The 24,638-nt window shown below is 40.4% G+C and overlaps 2 protein-coding genes across 9 annotated transcripts in view; both read right to left on the bottom strand.

The window, feature by feature from the left end:
* Window positions 1-19,491, bottom strand: part of LOC129709407 (calcium/calmodulin-dependent protein kinase kinase 2-like) — a 56,857-nt gene extending 37,366 nt beyond the window's left edge. Inside the window, exons 1-2 of one of the 6 annotated variants that reach the window (XM_055655757.1) lie at window positions 19,370-19,491; window positions 15,590-16,151 (exon numbers count right to left, since the gene is read on the bottom strand). In XM_055655757.1, the coding sequence (XP_055511732.1) occupies window positions 15,590-16,099 (510 nt within the window). In that variant the 5' untranslated portion in view covers window positions 16,100-16,151; window positions 19,370-19,491. The other 5 variants (XM_055655756.1, XM_055655758.1, XM_055655761.1 and 2 more) reach the window with 5 other exon arrangements.
* Window positions 19,492-22,487: 2,996 nt separating this feature from the next.
* The window catches only part of anapc5 (anaphase promoting complex subunit 5), a 34,857-nt gene continuing 32,706 nt past the window's right edge, over window positions 22,488-24,638 (bottom strand). For all 3 annotated transcript variants that reach the window (XM_055655744.1, XM_055655746.1, XM_055655745.1), the window contains 2 exons: window positions 24,375-24,537; window positions 22,488-23,501 (listed from right to left, as the gene is read on the bottom strand). In XM_055655744.1, coding sequence (XP_055511719.1) covers window positions 23,296-23,501; window positions 24,375-24,537 — 369 coding nt within the window. In that variant the 3' untranslated portion in view covers window positions 22,488-23,295. The remainder of the gene's footprint in view (window positions 23,502-24,374; window positions 24,538-24,638) is intronic.

Raw genomic sequence — 24,638 nt, 5'->3', positions numbered from 1 at the left:
TTTTTTGAGACCACTCCTTTAAAGCATTCTCACTGTAGTATACAAATAAGGATAGAAATCTCACCAATTACAGTCCTAGTGGAAGAAGATCCTTCCTACAGTAGAGCGAAGGAAAGGAAATCTGAGAAAACATTACAAAATTTTAAAAAATCAATAAAATGCCAAAGCTAATACTAAAAGCAACAGAACTAATGAATACACAATGGAAGATAAACTGAAAAGAAATGGTGAAAAAAATTATAATCCAACAGAAAGCAAAAAGGGTATAAAATTATGAACTAGGTATGTGCAAGAGAAATGAAAATAGCAGAAAAGACTGAAATTAGGAAGAGAGCAGTCAGTTCAGACATTCAAGCTTGTTCTGCTATTCAGTCACAAGAACTTATGACTCAACTACATATGAGAATATTCTTTGAAAATGTATGGCAATGCTTTCAATCTCTGCCTTGGTAACTTTAAACAATCCCGTTTCCAAAATATTTATGGAGATAGATTGCCACTTGTTGTGGGGAAAAATGCTTCCTCTTTAATTCCTGCATGGTCTGGTGCTAATTTGAAGATCCTTGTCCTGGTTCCACAACAAGAGAAAGACATTTCCTGTGTATTGGATCCTGCTATCATTTTAAACACAGGGATTAGTTCAATAGGCCCATTCTTAGTCATGTGTGTGACCAAAAATATGAAAAATTGTGGAAAACGTCTCTTGTAATTCTGAAAGCGTAACAGCTATATTTTTTCGGTTTAACAAGTGACATTTTTATGTTACTAGACCAAGTGCGACCCGTTGGGCCCAGTTCCCCCAAAACAATATTCCACCACTGACCCATAGCCCCCAATGCAACCCGTTCTCCCAACGCAATATTCCGCCACTCACCCATAGCCCCCAACTGCGCAAGCGCGGCTCATCCCCCTCATCCCCCAGCACTCCCTCCCCCTCCATCTTCCTACCGCTCTCCTCCTACCCTCACCCATTTCCTCCCTGTCCTTTCCCCAAGCCTCAGTCACTCCCTCCCTCCATAACCCCTCTTCCCTCCCTACCCCCTCCTCTCCATCTATCTCCCTGCTCCCCCACTTCTCACCTCGTGGGAACCTCCCTCTCCTTTCCCCTACCCTCAGTCCCTCCCTCCCTAACCCCTTTTCCCTCCTTACTCCCCTCATCTCCATCAATCTCCCCACTTCTCACCTATCCCTCTCCCCCACTAAACACAATTTTTAAATAACATGTCGCCACCCCACCTCCCCCAATCCGTCTCTCACCTCTCCCTCCCTCTCCTTTCCCCTACCCTCAGTCGGCGCTGAGGGGAGGGGAAATGAAACCTCTCCCCATTCCCCCCCCCCCCCCCACAATGACAACCCCCACATCGGCGCTCACCTCCCCCCAATCCCATCCCAAGGGGCGGGAGATGAGAGGGATGTGGGGGAGAGGAAAAAACCCGTTTCCGTGTAACTCGCTGCGATTATCAGACACCATTGAAGAACACAATCCGTCAGTTTCATCATAGGTGGTCATTGAAATTAAGAAGCAATTGCTTCTATGTACAATTGTGCAATTATCCTTTATTTAACAATGTAACACATAGTCTTTGGTATTCTCACAAAGTAAATGTATAGATATTAAAAAGTCCTTGTTTTTTGCAAATCCTGCAGGTAAAATACATTTGCTATTGAGAGTCTGAAATTCTATGGCCCCTAACCCCCCTTTTCCTCAGACACAATTGTTTTTATAAAACAATTTTCTATAATGCGAGGTTTGTTAGGAACACAACTAACAAATTATAGCAAAGCTACGTGTACATACTACCCTGGGAGAAATAAACTCAAAAAAGTGAAAGAATAGAATCAGAATAGTACATTATTTGCAAAGTATGCTTTGCAACATACGAGGAATTTCATTTGCCAAGTCAGTCATACAAGTAAAAAGTAACAGAACACACAAAATACATTTTACCATGAACATCCACCACAGTGATTCCTACACATTCCTCACTGTGATGGAAGGTGAAATAAAGTTCAAGTCCCTTTCCATATTTCCAGTTTCCGTATGTGGAATTTTAACTGTAGCACTTGATCTTGGACCCTCGCACTTAATCACTCCTTGTGTACTGAACTAAACTTGTTCTGAAGTCCATTGCTGTCATGTATAAACTTATGGGAGCCCTAGTATTCATCAGTTGTCACATCATTATGATGGCAAATTGGCCAAGCCAAGCCTATTAAAGCATTCTCATAGAAAGCAAAACCAAAAAGAAAACAGGTATCTTAATTATTTTGTTAAAGATTTTACAAAGCATGAAATAAAATGAACGCGGAAGGCTGAAGCGGATATCAGATAAGCACTTCTTTTAAAAAAAACCAATCCATTTGTTTAATGATGTGCATGGAGGAGTTATAAAACCTAATGTTATGTATGTGTATTAAAGACTAGAGTGTCGGAAGCAATAACTAAGGCATGTTACACAATTACAGACTCATCTATCATTAACTAAAATATGAGTTTGACATTTTCAGGTATTTAAGAGAAAGACTAATTTGGAGATATAGTGACTAGTATTTGAGCGCAAAGAACAGGAAAACATGTAAAACAGAGTAGTCTTTTTCAGTTCTGAAGAAAGGTCAGCAACTTGAAATCGTAGATCTATTTTTATCAACCGATATTGCACATTTTCTGAGTCTCCATCCTTTCCCCCTTTTATGTCAGATTGGCAACATCTTGCAATTTCTTACTTTTCAGCTATCAAGTCGCAATATTCACATATGTCAGGAATTTGGTGCTTTGGATATGCATATGGTGCCATTGTGTAATGCATGTTATGGAAAGTTGGCAACATACCTTGGGTTATCTTTTCTGGCTAGATTGTTGGCAATCACTGCTTACTTAGCATTCCACCCTCTATATCTTGCTATTTAAAAGGTCAGACATTTGTCATTTACATCTGCAGCCTATTGCAAACAGCTTTGGAAGGTGGATGGGGGATTTTGAAGGTGGCGCAAGTTTATCAAGTAACAGAGTGGTGGGCACTGCTATTTCTCTGCTTATTGTTTCTTTACTATTAATTTGTCTGTGGTGTTCCTGCTGGGTTCTCTGCACAAGCTGAAACTGTGGCACAAACTCTACAGTTAGGGAAGACATGCCTGAAGTGCTTAGAGGGGAAGAGAAGAGCTCATCTCTGCTGGCAACATTAATCAGGAATCCATGCAGATTTCCAAAGTATAATTTATCTGGAAGCTAAAGTTTTCTGTCAGTGGAGAAATAAATCTGTGAGAGGAAGATTGTACAAAAAACAAAATACTGCAAAAGATGTAAATTTAAAATAACAGGAATTGCTGGAGAGATTCAGTGGGACAGACAGCAAACACCAAATTTGTACTGTCACCAGTTCCCTCAAACAAGAAGATCATTGTCAAGGTGGTATTTTAAAGAAGGTGAGCATTGCCTTATTTCCCAGCCAGTATTAATTTATTTTCCAGTGTCACCAAAGTGGAGATTTTTCTTTATCTTTACTTTGATGACACTGGTAAAGAAACTAACATGCCTAGGAAATAAGGCAATGCTCACCTTCTTTAAAATAGCACCTTGGGATCCTTTACTTCGATCTGAAAAGGGGATTTATTGAAAGATTTCATTAAACAATAAGCATCACACTGACTTGGTGCTGTAAATTAGATCAAATAACTGATCGAATGATCATATCTTTACTGCAATTCTTGTAGATGGATATCAATTTTATATGAATTATATATTTTTGGAATTGCAACCATTTTTTTCTAATCTAGGTCTTAAGCATTCAGCCCAATATTATAAAGATAATTGCTTTGACGACTAAATCATAACTCATATACATATATTGGATGAATTGTTAAATCACTGTGTCCTCCACATATTTAATGTTATTCGCTATTTCTCTGCTTATTGTTTCTTTATTATGAATTTGTCTGTGGCGTTCCTGCTGGGTTCTCTGCACAAGCTGAAACTGTGGCACATAAAAAAAGCGTTTTATGCATGAAACCAAATATTTTTTGTAGTTGCTATGGAGAACATATATTAAATATCTGTATCAGGAGCTAAAGGGCAGTTCAAACCTCTAAATGTATGTTTCTATGGTTACACATTTGATTGTCACAGAAACCAAACTACCATCTAAATGATTTAACACAGGCAAAAGTAATACTAAATCACTTCAACCATTAACAGTGTGCATACTCAAGAGTTATTTGTTAAACAGATGGCCATATAGTTCCATTGGTGTACCCCATTACATGCAGCTAAAGAAACAAGGGATGGCAGTGACAAATGCATCACAAAGCCCATAACTACATAACTTGAGTCTTAATGGTCATGACCCGATACACCACCCATCCATGTTCTCCAGAGATGCTGCCTGACCCTCTGAGTTGCTCCAGCACTTGGTATGTTTTTGTAAACAAGCATCTGCAGTTCCTTGGTTCTCCGAAATTGCTGTTGTGTATGATCAGTCCAATTTTACAATTAATCCCACCAATAAGTGCATATAGTTGCAGAATTGGTTTTCCGCATGTTAAAATATTTTTCCAGCTGAGCAAATTAATTATTTAATTATCAACTTTAAGCCGTTCAGTTGACTGTAGCTGTCCAACAGCTCCATATTCGATTTCCAGCAAACTTCAATATATTACATTTGATTCATTCATCCAAACCTTTGGTGCAGCTTGGTCCCCAGTACCCTACTGGTTACAACTCTGTAAATGATCTGTTTATTCCTGATCATTTTTCTGTCCAGTACTTATTACAAACTCAAGGTCCAGATAAAAAACAAGACATTACATAGAATAAATTGCATACAAAGGCACAATAAATTACTCATAGAAGCACAATAAATTACATTCAAAAGCACAATACATGATTTAAGATCAAGAATACCAAAAATCAGTGTCCTACAACGAGACAACTTTACCAATGTCTCCACAGCTGGGATTGGTAGCATGTAGTGCTAAACCTTATGTTAGATGAGGCCAAGATAATTTAATTTTCAGAGTCATTAATCCAGCAAATAAATTTATACGTAAGATCTCTTAAGACAGTTTGTAAAGTATTGACTCCTGCAGCCACAAACATTTCACTTGCACTACACCATCTAGGTCTCTTAAGTAATATTCTCACGGCATAATTATAAGCTACTTTAAGTCTCTGTAAGCTTGCTTTTCTGTAGTTTGACCACAGGTGTGTAGTATAGAGTGGTGTACAACATGCTTTGAACAGAGACGCCTTCACTCCATCTGTACACGCACTAGACTTACACAAGAGAATGTTTGCTTGTGCATACATCATAAGGCTTTGCCTATAAATATCCTAATCATCTGTCATTTGTTCTGTAAGAAAATGTCCAAGATATTTTACCTTATTACAGACACTAAGATTATTATCAGACAATTTAAAATCAGGAAATTTTAGACATTTATCCTCTTTGGTTCTACAGATCATGACAGCACTCTTACCAGCATTATATTTAATATCATGTTCCACACCATACACAGAACATATAGTAAGGAGCTGCTGGAGACCAGCGCTAGATGGACTAAAGACCACAAGATCTGGATACATAATATGGTTCACTAGAGTATTACCAACCATGCACCTAACATTACAGGCTTTCAATTGCTTGGACAGATCATCAATATAGAGATTAAAAACTGGGGACAAAATTCCCCTTTGTCTGACACCATTGCTAACCCCAAATGGAGCTGAGACCCTATTGCCCATTTTACTTGCATAGTCTAGTGGGCATACCAGTAAGCCAGAATTTTCACAATGTATTTAGGCACCCCTCTTTGATTCAATTTAACAAACAAGTTTCTATGATTGACATGATCAAAGGTGTTGGAAGCATCAATAAAGCACATAAGAATTGATGAGTTTTTACCTCTATATTTGTTTACAATTTCCTTTATATATACGTCAGTGCCATGATTAGAATTCTTTCTAGGACTTTTGACAGTACATTTAGTCTGGTAACAAGCCATGAATCATAAATCCAATAAAACAAATAGCAAGGAGAGGAGCTATCCTCATACTGGCATATTTAAGATGTTCAGCAGAAATATGATCCAAGTCACTTGCTTTGTTGTCAGACAGCTTGTTCATAGCTTAATACACCTCATGTGACATAATCACCATTGAATCATTACTCTCAATATTGTCCACCCTATACAGATCACTTTGGACACAGTTGAATTGAGTACTAGAATGCCGTCGCCATAACTCCGTGATATTAGCTGTTCCTTTATCAAGTTTGCATATTAGCCACAACCCCATGCGTTACCATTTTCTCTTGTGTAACACTTTATCAAAGGCCACATACACATCTACTGATTCATCCTTAATTATTCTGCTAATCACAACATCAAAATAACAACAGGTTTGTCAAATATGATTTCTCTTTCAGAAGTCCACAGACCCTGCTCAATCATATGATAAATTTCAAGTGCTTCTCCACTTCCTTACTAATAATTGATGCCAGGCTTATTGGCCTATAGTTTATCCTTTCTACATTCCCATCTGTGGGATTCAAGAGACATTTATTTCTCACATGTACCAATTGGTACAGTGAAATGTGTGTACGCCATACAGCCATATGAATAATAAAGAGCACGGAACACGATAGTCTTTAACACAGACATCCCCACACAGCGGGATCAACGTTTCCCACTGTGAGAGAAGGTTACAAAATTCAGTCATCCTCCTCTGTTGTCCTCCCATGGTCGGGGGGCTCCCGAACTCTCCGCTGTCGCCGCTACAGGCGGCCCGATATTCAGGCTCGCTCGCTGGGGTGTTGGAAGTCCGACGTCGGGACTGGAGGACATCCTCAGCGGCTTGGTCATCCGAATCGGCCACTTCCTACCGGAGTCTGCGGCTCCCGAAGTCCACAGGCTGCGCTGTGCGGAGATTCAACGCTGGCGGCCCTCGGTAAAAGGACTCCTCGATGTTGAAGTCAGCGTCACCCACGCTGGAAGCTCTACAAACCACAGCTCCGCGATGTTGAAGCAGCAGGCGCAACACTCCGGAGCATCAACGGCGATCCAGGTAAGCAATTGCCCGCTCCTCGATGTATCCAGCGCTGCGTCGCTGCTGCTGAAGCTCTGGTCCGGGTCCCCGGCAGGAAAGGCCGCTCCAATCCAGGTGGTATGCCGCGAGGATGGGGGCGAGGACGCGACTCGGAGAATAGTCGCATCCTCGCCAGGAAGTGACTGGGAAACAGTTTCCCCCTTATCCTTCCCCCCCCCAACCCCCGTTAGAAAAGCTAAAGAAATCTCCAAAACATACTTTTAAAACTGACTAAAATAACAGACAGACTGTAGGCAGAGGCTGCCATCTATTATGGACGTAATTTTAGATGACAATCAGAGCATCCGCCATCTCCAAGGCTACCTCTTTCAAAATCTTGGGATTCAAACCATCAGTTCCAAGGGATTCATTGGCTTACAGTGAGATTCATTTTTAATTGTTGCCAATTTCTCATAGTTCCTTATTTGCTCAACACCTATAGTTCACCACTATTTCCTGGATTTTTCTACCACAAATGCAGATACAAAACGTGTTTAATGTTTTTGTAATTTCTTTATTCCCAATATAATTTCTTATCTTGCATCTATAAAAGGTCCAGCGATAATAATTGTTAATTCATATTCACAGCCTTTCACCGCTTTTTTTGTTTCTCACATTATATGCTTTCCTTTTCCTCATCTATTCCTTGATCCTCTTTTGCTGAAACCTGAATTTCTTTGCAACATTTTTAGCCTAATCTCTTCGGAATCATCACTTTGTCTCTTACACATGTGGCTGTGGTTTATAATCTCCTGGGGGCTTGAAATCAGAATTGAAGACAATCATCTTCTGAATAACATTGTGTCTCTCCTTTTCCAACTTCTTCAGAGTCCTGAACTCACAAGCATTCAGCCTCTAATACTATCAATATCAGCAATGACTGGTCTAGTTCTCCTGTGGAGTTTATGCGCCTAAAAGGTATATATATTTGTTGTAAACTATGCACTAATTATTTAAATGTCAGCCGTTGCTTGCTGGCTATTTTCAGAGTGTACTGAATAAGCAAGTTTGGGATTCTAAAAAACGCAAGGAATCATGGGATTTGTCAAAGGTCACTCGCGATAAAGATAAAGCGGACGAAGAGCTGTCTGCTTAAACTGTATTTAAATTCTTATCTTTACTCATGATTTATATGTAAAAATATATTGAATCTGAGGAACGGGGGTGCCAGGTAACGGGAGAGCTGGGGCAGATGCAAGTGAGAGACGGGGAAAGACTGGTTCTCGACATCTGCGGGCACACAGACCTGTGCCTCATCCGCAGCCAGGATTGAACCCGGGTCCCCGGTGCTGCAAGTGCTGCCGAATTGTCACTGGACCCCCCCCCCCCCCCGGACCAACGGGACAGTGGTCCAGAGCAGCGGCAGCCCACAGCCAGCGCAGAGAAGTGCCAACTCCAGTCAAACCCCGTTCCAACTCCAGAGGAACCCACTCCCCAATGGGCCGGGATCCGCCATCCGCATCGCCTGCCTCACCCAGCGGCTGCGGGCCAAGCACCAGCCATCAACGGGAACACACAAAACGCTGCAGCAACTAAACAAGACAGGCAGCATCCCCGGAGAAAATGAACGGGTGACGTTTCGGGTCGAGATCATTCTCCAGCACCTCGTGTGTATCCCCACCGATGACCAGCGCTTGGCCCCCACCCGTACCGAGGGGGCCAACTGACAGCCACTGGAAAAGGCGAGAGGCGCAGCCAACGGTCACCGGCCCGCCAAGGTCGCTCTGTGACCTGTGATGATGCCGAGGGATTTGGGTCCCATTCACTGTGGGGGAGGGCAGGTGCGATTCTTCTCAGACCCAGAGCTACGACCTCAGTCGGTGCAGCGACAGGAATCGCTGAGCAGCAGTTCCCGCAATAGAGCGGCAGTCAAAGGGATAGATGGCAGGAGAGAAGAGGCAGGGACTGTGGAACGGGAGAGGGGCTTTCCCCGGACAGGGATGGGACACTCATGAAGGGACGGGACGGTAATGAGACTCCGTTCACAAATCTGCCTCCTGTGTAATGCAGGAGAGGGGTGCGTGGTTCGCCCCAGTATAATAACCCTGTGTAACCCAGGAGGACAGCCCAAGTGAGAATCAAATCATTACACCCAGACTGAGGGGGACCGGACCGTGATCCATTAGATTGTCACTGCTGAGATTTCTGCATGGACCAGTGGAGAAGGGAGAACCAGTGTCACTAACTCCAGTAGCAATTCAACAGCACTTGCAGCGTGGGAGACCCAGTTCGATCCAATGTTTATCTCCAGTGACCTATGGCATGGGCATGCACAGTCGGAATACCGAACTCGCTTACTATTTCAAATCTTTTATAAAATTCTCCCATGTTAAGATCACTCTTGCCTGAAATCCTCTTTAGTTAATGGATGGTTTTATTTATTCTACAAAACAAAATTTTAAATGAGCTGTTCCCTCAGCTAATTTGTAGAGATAAAAAATAGTATTCAGCTGTTTTCACAGCGACATCACCCACATAAAAACAAAACAATGTAGCTTTTGACAAATAAATTAATACTGTCAATAGACCCAAACTTATATTAAAAAAATCTAAATTTCTGGGAAATAGGATTCAACATTACAATGTCATCGTGGACAGTGATAAATCATGCTTGAGGAATACACTGTCCTGTCCTTAAGAAGTGAAATAAAGGTTATTAAATAGTGAATAATGCATTTGAATGTTTTTCATGCCCATGCACAGGAGGACTATATGGGTGTGTGAATAACAGGACACAGTGGCTATGCGTGGATGTGGCTTATGTAAGTGTAGGAATAATTACGCTGATGTGTGTGGGTGGTTGAATAATTAGATTTGCTTCGTGAGTGACTATACGTGAATTTGTACCCAAGTGGATTGATGAGAAATTGGATGAGCGACTGCAAAACACAGGACATAATGACGACGAGTGGAGAGCAGAATAAGTATCTGCAAGCTAAAGACCATCTCCATTGTAATCAAATTTAGCTCACTTAAAAATGTAGGTTTGCTGGACTTGTCCAACAGCATTACTCTGATTTATCTAACTGCTGTAACATAAAAACATTGACTAATTATTTAGAGAGCTCGTTTCATTGCACTTATTTCTAATGCACTGATCCTTAACTACATGGGGATGTAATTGTTTACTCCAGAATGATTTCTCCTTCTCTTGTTCCCCTCTTCCAACAGGGAGATCGTGCAGAACCTGATGTTCAGTTCAAAGAACAAATTAAATGAAGATTGAAGTTATAATCACTGTACTCCACTTCCAACCTTGTTTCTTTTCTTTAGAATCGAACAGTTAAACAAACAATTAGGAGATACCAAGACAAAGGGATTTTCAAACACGACTCTGCAAACCCTAGGAACTTGTAAAGAAATGTTAAGTATAAATATTTCTGGCAGCACTAAACCATTGTTCATTTAACACAATTAATTATGCAAGACTGCATGTAGTAATGATGATATAGTTGGATAGGGAAGAGATGACTGGTTAATTACAGGCACAAGTGACTGCAGATGTTGGAATCTTGAGCAAAAAACAAAAGGCTGGAGGAACTCAGAGGGTCAGGGAACTCAAGAGGGTCAGGCAGTGTCTGTGGAGGAAATGGCCAAATTACATTTCAGACAGAGATCCTTCACACAAATTGTTGGTTAATTCTCTTGGCAATCAAATGGTGCCCATCTCTCTCTCTCTCTCTCTCTCTCTGTGTTGAACAAGAGATTGTTTTTATGCACATTATTTATCCCCTGCTTACAAACGGTATATGTGAACTTTTGTAGTGAGTCCTAGCTGACACCAACTCACTGGCTGGTACAATATTGTTAATAAATACTGTAATTATGCAAAGCTCAATTTTAACTGTGAACTGGAGTAGAATTTAATTTACAGAAAGGATTTAACATTTTAGAAATGTCACAAAAGAACAAAGAAATACATGATAAATGATAGGGAGACAAAAATGCTGGAGAAACTCAGCGGGTGAAGTAGCATCTATGGAGCGAAGGAAATAGGCGACGTTTCGGGTTGAGACCCTTCTTCAGACTGATGTGGGGGGGCAGGCAGAAGAAAGGAAGAGGCGGAGACAGTGGGCGAGCTGGGAAGGGGAGGGGAAAGAAGGAGAAAGCAGGAACTACCTGAAATTGAAGAAGTCAATGTTCATACCACTGGGGTGTAAACTACCCAAGCAAAATATGAGGTGCTGCTCCTTCAATTTACAGTGGGCTTCACTCTGGCCATGGAGGAGGCCCAGGACAGAAAGGTTCCGACCCTTCGATTTTCCAGCATCTGCAGTTATCTTTTCAACAGGACTGCTATTGCCATATCTCTTTACCAACAATCAATTGGGGAAATGCATAGTTTAGTTCACCGGGAGGTGATGAAATATTACTACTTATTCAATGTTAATAAAAACTTAATTTGTTCTATTTTTTGGCTTGGTTACCACAAAAAATTAGTACTGTACTGAAAACAGCATAGCCAGGGCTCGAAATTAACGGTTGCTCGGGTGTCAATGGCCACCTAAAGACCCGCCGGGCAACCTAAAAGCCCGGTCATTTTGCCCTGCTTGACACTGTAGATACTGGTTTATTCCGAAGATAGACACAAAAAACTGGAGTAACTCAGCAGGTCAGGCAGCATCTCTGGAGAAAAGGAATAAGTGACGTTTCGGGTCGGTGGCGGCGACGGCTGTTGTGCGGGGTGATGGAGGGTCGGAGCAAATGACGGGCCCGCACAGCAGCAGCGGCGGCTCCACCTCTTCCTGCACTCGGACCGCCTACATAGTGGCTGCTGCGTGCTACTCCATCAACAACAATAACCGCTTTCAAAACGAACCCTCCCGCACGCCGAGGCCGGGAGGAGGCCCCCTTCCTCCATTTGAAGCACCTGCACAGCTCGGCCCCGCACCTTCCTGTTGGTTGGCAGAGGGGGGAAGATGGTGGCGAGGAGATCCCAACTGCCTCCCCCTTTGGCAGTGGCACTTGGCGGTGGACAGGGATGGCCAAGGCAGCTGGACGATGTTGCCAGTGTTGTCTGAGAAGCGTCTACCTTCCTTCCTCCCCACCTCCTCTGCCCCTTCCCCCCTCTCTCTCTCCCTCATGCCCCCCCTCTATCCCCCTTATCCTGGGACCCCTCCTCTCCATCCCACACCAATCCCCATTCACGCCTCTATTCAGTCCTCACTTACATCCCCTGTGCTCCCCTCCCCATCTACCCCCCCCCCGATCGATTCATCCTGCACCGATCCTCCTGCCACTCCCCATCCATCCTACACTCGTCCCTCAATTCATCCTGTACTGACCTCTCTTTCCATCCAACCTGTACTCCCCCCCCCCCCCCCCCCATTCATCCTGTACTGACCCCCCTCCATTTATCCTGCAACGATCCCCCCCATCCATCCTGTAGTGATCTCCCATTGCGCCCCCCATTCATCCTGTACTGATCCTCCCCATCCATCCCATACCGATCCCGCCCCAGTCAATCCCCACTGACTTCCCCGCGTTCTCCTCACAATTTTACCTACTCCAACCAACACGCATTAATTCCCCCGCCTCAATCCATCCATCCCGCACCGATTGCCATCTCAACTCCCTCCCATCTATCCATCCCGCACTGATTCACCCCCTCCCCCCCCTACAAATTGTGAACACGTTGGGTTAATTAAATTGTGAACACGTGAAACATTAAAACTGCAGTCGGTCATATACATCACAAATTTGGTCAGGAGATATTTCAGTTGAAATTTTAACTTTAATTCAGAAGTGGAAATGGTGGAAACAGCTTTTATCAAAAACATTTTTTTTAAAATCTGGTGCGTACAAACTGGGTATCTTCTTTGCTGTTCACAACACATACATCTAATCTGAATGTCCGGTAATGTGGCGTTTGACATCTTTAAACATATTGCCAAAAGAACAATTGCTGCAGTTATGTCCTTTGGCCATCTCTTGTCAGTTAGAGTAATGTTTAACCAGTCAGATGGGTATAGTCGGTTTTCACAGCTATTATCATAAAATGCCTTTAGAAATTTCCTTGCAACCTGAATATTTTGTTGTGGATAAATTATGTGGGAAGCGAGAGTGTTTCTGTACCAATAGCAATAACGACCCATGCTATGGCCATGTCATGATAATTTTCGGTCCTTCACAGAAAATATGCTTGCATCAATCTGTAGTGTGCATGGTTAAGCATATATGTTACCATGGTCCAGGATTTATTGACACAGGTTGATCATATGCTGAATAATCCAACCACATTTTTGTTTGGAAGTGGAAAGAAATAATAGAAATTGCATTCATTGCAACGTGTAAAAAGAGTCGAGATACAGTATTATAATTTTGCTGCATGTCATTGTGGTATATATCATGTCTTGATTGGTGACTATGTTTAGTTTGTGACTTTAATTGAAGCAGAAATAATATGTGAATGCTTCATTGAGCATAATTCCGACTGGTAACTATGCACTTCGGCCGAGCACATTATCGCACGCGTCATGCAAGCCGTCTTAAATGACCACCTAAACTGTCATTTGGCAACCTAAAAAGCTGCCTAGGTTGCCCGGCTGACAACAGAGAAAAAAAGTTAAGGGAGAGCCCTGATAGCAAAAAGTTACTCGAATAGATTGAATTTCTAATTCTAAATACATTACTGGTTGCTCCACTCTGTAGCAGTTCAGGTGCCGGAATTAGCCCATACAAAATTCACTTCCCAAAAATGAGATACAAAATAAAAGTTGACCTCATGGAATTCAGAATTTATCAGAAAAAAGAAATGAACAATTTTATTTCAACTCGCATTTCTTAATGCACACGCAGATGATGCGACTTCACCTTATGTAAACACCATGATATAAACCTTTGCTAGGAAGTTAATTGTATTTTTAACAATGCTACGATCAGATACTGGAACGTATCTTTACTTGTGGAAATGCAGTTACGGCTTCGTTGGGTGGGGGAGCAAGAAGGAAGAAGGGTCTTTGAGGAGGGAGAAAAACTTGAAGGAAAATGGGTTGTGTTGAGAGTGGTAGAAAAATGATGAATGAGCTTATAGTAATGTATCAGCAGATGGGGGAAAACAGAGCATGGATCATTTAAACTAATGAAAATACCCAAGCTGAATTTGTTGCTACCATCCTCAACTATTTTGAATTTCACATCTTACCAGCAATGTTACCCATCCCTCGGCAAAGGCCTTGCATCTCCCAGTCAGTGATGGTCATCAACCCCTACAAAAATGGGCTTCAATTTTTCTTTCCAACACCGTCAGAATTCTCACTTCAAAAAGAGTAATTGGAGTATGTATTTTATTCTCAACAAAGTATAAATTAAACTTAATTTTGTTGTATGAAGTTTGAGAGCAGCAGTCGGAAGGTCAAAACCAATTAAATGATTAATTTCATGTGTGGGAGTTTTCTGATTTCAAAGCATAGTGTGGTGGAGGAGGCCTCTAATTTTAATGACAACTAGCTGATAAATCTCAATGGCATAAACATAATTATCTACCAGGGAACATTGTATGATGAAGTATTTGGGATGTGTGCAAAAGTAAGTGTTCCAGCATCAAAACAAGTATTCCAACGGTACAGTTTGAGCCACAGATAGACACAAAACGCTGGAGTAAATCAGCGTTCAGGCTGCATCTCTGGATAGTACTGTGATGTTTCGGGTCGAGACCCTTCTTCAGACTGAAGTCAGGGGAGAGGGAGATGCAGAGATAAGGAAATATAAGGTGTGAAAACAAGACAAAAGGGATGGAGATCAAGGTAAATGTAGAATAGATCATTGTTAGATGGGAGAAGGTAACAACAAAGCAAACAGAGATAAAATGTAATCGGAGAGTCAGACTGGTCAGAGAACTGGGAAGGGGGAGGGATGTAGAGAGAGGGAAAGCAAGGGTTAATTGATGTTAGAGAAGTTAATATTCATACTGCTGGGGTGTAAGCTGCCCAAGTGAAATATGAGGTGATGTTTTTCCAATTTGCGTTGGCCCTCACTCCGACAATGGAGGCGGCCCAGGACAGAAAGGTCAGTGTGGGAATGGGAGGGGGAAGTTAAAAGTGTTTAGATCAGGTAGGTTTAGGTGGACTGAGCGGAGGTGTTCAGCGAAATCATCGCCGAGTCTGCGCTTGGACCCGCCAATGTGTAGGAGTTCACGCCTGGAACAGCTAATACAGTAGATGAGGTTGGAGGAGGTGCAGGTGAACTTCTGCATCAATATTATATACAAGTGATGAATCATTTTAACTACTACTACAAAAAAAAATTAAGATGTTGTTAAACTTTATGAATTAAATAATTTCTATTTCAATCCTTCAATGCAAATATTTGCACAATGCACCCATTATCTGAACAGGAATATTTCTTAAATTTCCTGATGTTATAATTTCTAATATATTGGTGATAGAAATGTTCTGAGAAACCTAATTTTTCAATATTAACTCAATTTAAATTATGAACAGATATTTACTTCATGTAAATATAGTATAAAATACTGTTTTGATACATTAATATCAAGGAAGTTGAACCAACCTGCAGATCTGTAATTGAAACTCTGTGAGATTCAACTGTAGGCCGGCGAGGCAATCGAGGAGAGGAATGTGGCGATGCAAGTGGAGAACATGGTAAAGAAGGATGTATATAACGTCCGTTAATGGTTGAGCAGCTTCCAGTTGACTGGGTTAAATTAGATCTTTCTTGAAGAGATAGCTTCCGATTGGACAAATTAAGCCTGACTCTAGGTACTCGGACATCTTCTGATTGAGCTCTTTCTAATCGTCCAGAAGCACAGAATGGTCTGATCTCCTCATTACCTTCCTGCATAGGTTCATCTTCCAGCATTTCTTCTCCATTTTCTCCTAGCTCACTGCCAGTGACATTCTGATCACATTCAGTTATAATAATGAAAGACTCCATGCCTAAGTCAATGTTTAGGGATGATAAACTACTACTAATGTCTGGCTGATTGATGTTGTTACCATATTGTTCATCTTTCCTAATAGGCCTCTCAGCAGCAGATCTGCTTGAGACACATGATGACATGGTGCCTCTGCTAGTTTCATCCAAATGGACAGGTCACGTGACCTTGGGCTGCCTAAAGAAATGATAACTTGGTTAGGAAAAATATTTAAATCACATTAACTATTAATGAATTATATAATGAGAACTACTACTAATGACAGTGTAAACATTTGATAATGTAAATTCAACCGGATAGTAAGGAAATATTCCATTCAGTTATTACAAACAGCCCGTATTCAACAAAAAAGCCATGCAAAAAAGGGGAAAATAAAGTGTACAGAATATTTATAGGATCATGGAATATTTTGATAATAATTGTGGAAATCCTTTTTCACCGACTTTTAGGGCTTGAAAATGGTCAAAGGTTGGATTCATCCACATAACAGCATACAGCAGTGAAGCTAAATAAGTACTTTTCAGATCTTAACTCTTTGTAAGTTAATGTTAAAAAAAATGGTTAAGACTAAAATTGTAACCATAATAAAGATAACCATATTAGCATAGATAAATTAGGAACCTTGAAATGTACAGGGCCACCAGCCTATGTGATACCTGCTGAGTTATCACATAGGATATGTTTTTTTTCCCTTGGCCTTAACTTTAATATTTTGTTTAAATCAAAGAATTTTTTTTTTCATTGTGCCAGCATCTCATAAATACAAGAAAAACACAAAAGGAAAGACACTTGGACAGGTACATGGATGAGAATATGGGCCAAACGCAGCCAAATTCGACAAGCTTAGATGGAACATCTTGCTCAGCATGGATGAGTTGGGCCGAAGGATCTGTTTCCATGCTTTACGGCGCTATAAAAACTGGGACAAATTAACTTTGCTACAATTCTTAATGATTTCATTCATCTTTTTTTACCTTAATGAAGAGAACTCTAAAGTAATTTGCAGGATTCCCAATGCAGTCCCATGGAGCTTTTCCCTTTAATATATTTATTTTAAGGTACATACATGCTCCAATTCAGGAACATCCAGAGCATTATTTACTGAAAAAGGTATTGATTGTGGATGATCAGCCATGATCACATTGAATGGTGGTGCTGGCTTGAAAGGCCAAATGGCCTACTCCTGCACTTATTGTATATTGTTATGCATTCCAGTACTATCTATAACAAAATCATAGGCATGTAAAATGTGACCATAATAAAAATAACATAATTCAAGGGCAATAGTGCTTGCTACCAGATAGAATGTAGAATTCCACTTGTTTCATCGCTGCGGTATCAGACCGGACAATTCATGGCAGGTTACATTAGTTGAAGCATAGCTCATCATGAAGTCATTCCAGCCCTAAAACAATGGATATTCCCTGAAGAACTCCCACAACTAATTTCAACCATGTTTCATCAATGATTTTCATCCCCAGGTGAGCAGAACTGGGTATATTCACTGAGGATTGCACAATATTGAATTCCATCCATTTACAATTCCTGAACAAATAGCCATTTAACTTTTCATACAGAAAGGGACAACATTGGGCAGTGGATGATAACTTTCATACTGTATGGAATGCTATTTCCAAGAAGTGGAAATCCATCTTTGATATGGAACAGCTTCACCATCTCCACATTCCCTTCAATCAACACTAGATCGCTAGTAACCAGAAATTCTGCTGGACCAGCACATAAATACTATTGCTGCTAAAGCTGGCGACAGGCAATGTATCTTGCAGCATGACTCGCCTTCTACCATCCCAAATTATTTCCACTCTAGAAGACATATGTCAGCAGCATGATTTACTAATACTGTACTACTTACCTGGATAAATGCAGCTTAAATAACTCAAGAATCACATCCAGGACAAAGCAGCCCACTGGACTGACATGCTGGTCTCCTTGCCACTATCACATTATTAGCGGCTGTGTGCATGATGCACAAAATGCATCGGGCTATTCTAACAGCATTAGGCAAATCCATAATCTCTTATCAATTTGGAGGGCAAGGAGAGGACAAATAGGTGGTAGTGTTCCTCTGCATCTATTTTCCCAATTCATACTTGGAAATATATTCTCCTTCAGTACAGGGTTTAAATCTTTGAACAGCTCACCTGAGTACCTGTACCAGACAATCTCCAGCTCACTATCACATTTATCTATAGTGCAATTGGAGGTGGGCAATAATTTCAGGAAAGGGCACACCCAGATCCTGGAACTGAGTTTTTAAAATTCAAGGGCAGACTCGTAGAGACCATTTCTGAAATCTGTGCCTGCATATTACTTGCCCAAATTAAAAATTAATTCTCCAGTGGCAATTACCAAACATTCTACGGGAAGTTTAAACAAATACAATTTGTATGCTTTAAAACCATGCTCCGTTTAAACTTTAAAATGTAATGACTCTTGCTGTCAGGGAGATTTCTACAACACCTAAAGTTACAAATAATAATTTATTAGGCCATGCAAATCATGTGGTCTTAATATTTTACAAGGACAACTCATTGATTTTTCAAGTTGACCTCAATTTTAATTCTATTTGTTCTCCGTTGGGAGAGTCGTAAAGTATGATGAACAATGGGATTGAACAAAGTGGAACTCAACTCTACAGAAACATCTGCCAGTTCACTGAGCTCATTGGCCTCTAGAACATTAAACCGTTCAGATTAACAGCACCTTCTCACTGAGACTAACGTGGAAGACAGAAACCAGCAGAATTAAAATATCACTTCGAATGGTAATGATAAACAAGTTCAAATCCAGCTCAATTCATACGTTACTTTACTTCGAGATTTTTAATTTGACCATTTAAACACCGTGCATCCATAAAATATTGGAAAATGAAGCAACCTTATATTGGCATTGAACATGGCAAATACCAACCTACAGTTTGACATTGTGCAAAAGATCTGGTAAACCAAACAGAGATTGCAGCTGGAATACTTTACATTTATACAATTTCCTGGGCGACAGGTTTGGTCTTGACAGAGAGACCAGAGGAAAATCCCAGGCCTAAAACAAAGACCCCTCCCTCTTTCCCTCCGCCGCGTCTCCGCTACCACTTGACAATTAACATGCCTCGTTTGTGCTTAAGTAGCACACGTTCCAAAATTGGGGTACAATCACTGGTATTTTCTCCGCCCACGGTCTTTTTATCCAACAATAAAAGCTTGAATGAAGATGCTGCTGGGCTTCGCAAACGGGGAGAAAGGTGATTCGGAACTACATCAAGTCCTTGCTTGCTGCGTTTCCAAATATCTCGGTTATCCACCACAACCCGACACAACTGCAGGGAATGCCAGACACCACGACACACGTCGGGTCTTGAAGCATCGGCCTGACAATACCTTCATGACAGAGCTTGTGACCGCCTGTCCAGGGACGACAGCAACATGTCGCTCGCGACCGCCCGCCGCCGCCGCCAACACAAGCTCGAGCCCCGCGTCCGCCCGATCAACAGCGCATGCTCACAGGTCGCCGCCCCCCCCCGGAGGCTTGATCGATACTCGCTGCAGCCAATTGGCCGGTCGAGAGGGAGGGAACGACGTAGGATAAACAAAAGTGCAACCGAAAGAGCCATTGCTGAAACAAAATTGTCAGAAATACCAAACAAGCCAGGGAAGGAGAGAGTTCACGTTTCGGACTGAAGATAGACATGGCATGGGGTGCTGAGGAGGGAGATAGATCAGCCATGATTGGATGACGGAACAGACTTGAGGGGCCGAATGATCTAATCCTACCTCTATCCCCTATTAGCAATGTTACAAAATTTTGAGATTTTAAAAATCAAGTCTGTAATTTATCCCATCAGAAAAGGCATAAAAAGAAATTTAATTTGACACCTAATTCACTTTCATATCTTCAGTGTTAAAAAAGTTATGGCCATTTTCATACTCGGAAATTAGCATCTTGTTCCCTATACGGGGGTTGCATGTAAGGTCACTGGGTCATAGGGCTTGACGCATGGAGCCGCTCAATCCATCTGGAGGACAATTGTAACTTCCGGTATATGTTATTAATGCAAGAAACGCGTAAATTCCTACTTGTTAAAAACCGAATCAAGAAAAAACACAAATAATGCCTTAGTTGATGAAATGCAGTGAGCAAACGGCCAATGTTCGCTAAGCACTCCGTCTGTTATTGACCCTTCAGCCCTCGCTTCTATCTATTGTCATTTCTCCTCACTTTTGGAATTCTGAAGTAGGCTAAATGTCTCACACGCTTATCCCGATTTTCATAATTATTTATAGTGCAAAAATTGACAATTTCAGCGGGTTTTAACGGGCCTGCTACGCTGGAAACAATGGTAAGTGCCTACCTGCAATTCATCGCGTGTACTCCATTTGGAGTAGCGTAGCAACAGTACGGGTTATGGGTCGTGACCCGACTGCCATGAAACCTCCCTATTGCTTTTCCATTGACTTAACACAAAAGCTGTGATCGAGGACAGTCAAAGGCCCATAACTTTCTTAAAAATTAAGAGAACTGAAAGAAATGTTCAGTTATTATAGATTGAATCATTCTGAAACAAATATGAAACAATCTTACTTAGATGACTTGAAATTAAAGCATATAATTAGTTAGTTACCTAATTATAGCTAATTACAAAATTCAATTACTAGATCTAAACATTTATCAATTTCTTAATAGATTAACATTTTTAAATAGCCTAAGTGTCCAAATAACATTCACACAAGAATTCACAATATAACATAATTTTAAAATCTCATTGTCATGGATTTATAGGCCAAATGGAAGGAATTTAATGTTTAATACCTGTAAATTAATGGCCATTTAAATCATCTTGCGAGTGTGTTTTTCTGGAACGCGATCAATTGGAATGTTGCGGTTGCTGTAAATTTAAACCCGTATCGGCATGAAAAATACTGCCGGTTCGTATGGGGGGAAAAAAATCACCGTTTCGCAACTTAAAATGTGAATTAAAGGCATCTTAAGAAGCACTTTTATACATAAAATAAACGGCTTTCGTTTACACTTCCCGTACGTGAAATCCGTCCCCGTTGTCGGCTTTAGAAGCTGCTTTTAAAATTACTCCAGCGCTGAACTTGTCGGGCGATTTAAAAAAAAATTAAAAAAATACACAGAACGCCCGGCGGAATGATTCTTCAGCAAAAGCTTGCACTCCAACCAAATATAATCCAGGACAAGGTAGGAAAAAAAACGCGTTTTAACCCCCCCCCCCCCCCCTCAAAGGCAACAAAATTGCGCACACGGCCAGCGGCAGAATTGCAGCGCCGCTGAAGGTAAGTATTGTAACATACCTAAACCTATGACACAAAAAGCTGGAGTAACTCAGCGGGACAGGCAGAATCTCTGGAGAGAAGGAACGGATGTTGTTTCAGGTCCAGACCCTTCTTCAGACAATAGACGATGATGTCGAGAGATAAAGAACAATGCATGAAAGATATACCAAAAAGCAACATTACTTTCCTAATGTTAAAAAATATTTAATGTTTTTGAGCCATAACATTAAGACGTAGACACAAAGAACTACAGATGCTGGGTTTTTTTAAAAAAAAAGACACAAAATTCTGGAGTAACTCAGGGGGTCAGGCAGCATCTCTGGAGGACATGAATAGGTTGACATAATTATAGTAAAATTACTATTGGCTACCCAGCAACACAGGAAAGGTCAAATTAATTCAACAGTAACTTTTGCTGCAATGCTGCAAGATCTGTAGTGAGCCCAAACAGCCCCGCTATTTCTTGTAGCCAACACGCTAATGTCACTACTTTTATATTATAAAAATGTTTTCAAATTTTCTATTTCAATGAGTAATAATTAAAGATAAATTGCTATTTACTTATTATTCCGTAGAGGGGTGGGAATAATCTGCAAGCAGCACCCAAGAACTTGGATGAACAGAATTTATGGATAAAATGGAGACTGGCTCAGATTCTGTGGTATTACCAAATTAAATAGACAGCAACTTCAGTAATTTTGCATGTGCAGCTTAAGCCAGAAACCTGAAAGTTGCTCTGTGATCTGAAACTTCTTCAGATGCTCATGTGCAGCCTTCTTCGACAGAAGGAAGACAAAACATACAGGCATTAACACAGATATCAAAGGCTCTCCTCACAACTCAAGCCCTCTGGTTCTGATAACATTCCTTGTGAATCTTTTCTGAATCCTTTCCAGCTTCATGGCATCCTTCCTATGGATGGGTGACCAGAACTGCATGCAATACTCTTTAAGTCTTGTTAAGAAAAGGATTTCAGTATTTAACAGCTATTTTGAGAATAGAATCAAATGGCAACATCCCTAGGCTTTATTCACATTTCAATGTTAATGTCTCAAAATACAATGCTACACCAAACTAATTGTTTTCCCTGACACAATAAATATGTCTTGTAACACGATTGCCATAGCAGGATATCCTGCAAAGTGATCACCCTTCCATTGAAAGATCTCATGAGCTTATAGTTATAGATACTTTAAATGAATTGACATTGTGTACCAAATTTAATAAAATTGTTAAAATGACAATACTTTTGCATCACATCATTACAATGAAGTTTTTATTGTGAATTTGAGAACAGTGAAAGCATTGTGGAGTGAAGGAGGGTTGGAATATCCCTGCTAAAGTTAACTGATTGACATTGGAGTGGAATGAACTGTACAAAAATGACCAAACTGACACCTCAAATCATAAAGCAACTAATGTTCAGGACTATCACAATTCTCATATACACTTTAAAAAAACATTTCATGCTACAAAAAATCCTGAGAACCAAAGCTTTTACAACAATTGCACATCAGGCTGTTAACCTATAGTTGTTACAATCATATCATACAATTTATTTAAACATTTTAACACTTGATTACATTTTGTGTCTTTCATTTTCAATGGTTTCACATAGCAACATTGGACTCAAAATAGAATAGAGATCATTGAATTGATCCAGTCAATCTGACCTGGAGATACACGGCTTGGGTGACTGGATTCATTTTAAGCATTAAATATGTGTTTGTTGTAGTTAATCACACTGTTGAGCAATAAGTAAATATAATATTTGCTATAATTTGCAGGTATTGTTTGCTTCAAGCCCTGCAGTAAGCCCAGATAGGCCCCTATTTCTTTTAGCTGACACAGCACAACTTATTGGCCAACACAGTGCCATCATTGCTCAGGATCTTTTTCAAATTTTCAGTAATAAGTTAACAGTTTTCTTCTACCTTATGAAACTTCATTTCAAAATTTCATAGCAAAATAGTTCCATCATATTAAGCCAAACTGAAATGTAATATTTGCTATGATAGAAGTGCCACTCCATAGGTTGGCAACTCTTGGTGCAACTGACGGAACATCATAGCACATTTATTCCTTTCTTTCGTCTTGCCAAGAGTGTTGAACAGTCTTGCCTGCAAATAAAGAACTTCTCTAATCCGCTCATTGGAATCTGCCTTCTCAAAATACCCCTTGGCTTCATTCAGATTTTGAATTGTTGATTCAAAAGCTTCAAAAGAAATAAAAATAGAAAGCACATCAGTCATCAACAAGCAACATTATTGGATGCTACCACAATATTTCAGCCATTATAAATATGTCAATTTCAATACAGGCACTTAAAAAAAATCCGCAAAATGTAGCTTCTTGCAAATTGCAGGATCTTTAAATATTTAACCTTCAGCTAAATTACAAGAATGGTGCAAATTCAATCTATTACCTTCTTGAAAATTTTAATTTATCAGTAGATTTTACATTAAATGATGAAGTCTATGTTTGCATCCAGAAAGACATAGGGTGGCTTTATATTCAGGAGACAAAGGTGTTTGGTGATGATCATCATCAACAAGTATAAGCAAGTGAATTCAATTATCGCTTCGGAATCCTCCATCAACATCATGGGGATTGTGAATGAGCAAGAACTCAGCTACATAGTACACATAGCTACATAGTACACATAGCTACATACGTGGCTACAAGCACAGGTTAAATGCTGGTTATCATGTAGCAATACTCAACCCAATACACCAATAATGACCATAGATGAAATACCATAGGGTTAAGACTAACTCCAAAAGTATAACTTTGATAATCAAAAATGTGAACCAAGAACAGATTTTGCATCCAACACATCAGAATGCGAGATATAAAGCAATACGTAGTCATTCTACATAGAGGTGTACGATTTAAAATGCATTATTACAGCAATGTTTAAAATGGTCTGTTTAATAAGGATCAATGATAAACATGTCCATCTGAAAAATTACACGATTTAAGAACAAATGTAAATACAAAAGATTCATCGCAAAATTTTACTTTTGTTTATAAATATTATTGCAGATCGTAATGTATAAAGTGAAGCCATAAAATTTTAAATATTTACCCTCGGCTTTTTCTTGAATAGAGCAAGAAGCTACAGAAGCAACCTGACATTTTGCCAACAGCAGCATCGCACGTCCTCTGTCCAAGACTGTTCCGTTAGCCAGAATGGGTTCAATAGTCATATGCAGCACATTCAAAGCTTGGTCTGGAATTCCAAGCATCAGCTAAAAAAAAAATGTTTTTCCTTGAACATTCCACATTTTAAACTGTCATAGCTGCAAATAAACAACTATTATTATTCCATGGAGACACAAGACAATGCAAC

Source organism: Leucoraja erinacea, chromosome 25, assembly GCF_028641065.1.
Source record: "Leucoraja erinacea ecotype New England chromosome 25, Leri_hhj_1, whole genome shotgun sequence".
In the NCBI taxonomy this organism is placed as follows: Eukaryota; Metazoa; Chordata; class Chondrichthyes; order Rajiformes; family Rajidae; genus Leucoraja; species Leucoraja erinaceus.
The sequence above is the reverse complement of the archived record's forward strand: the minus strand, read 5'-3'. Positions and strand labels throughout refer to the sequence as shown.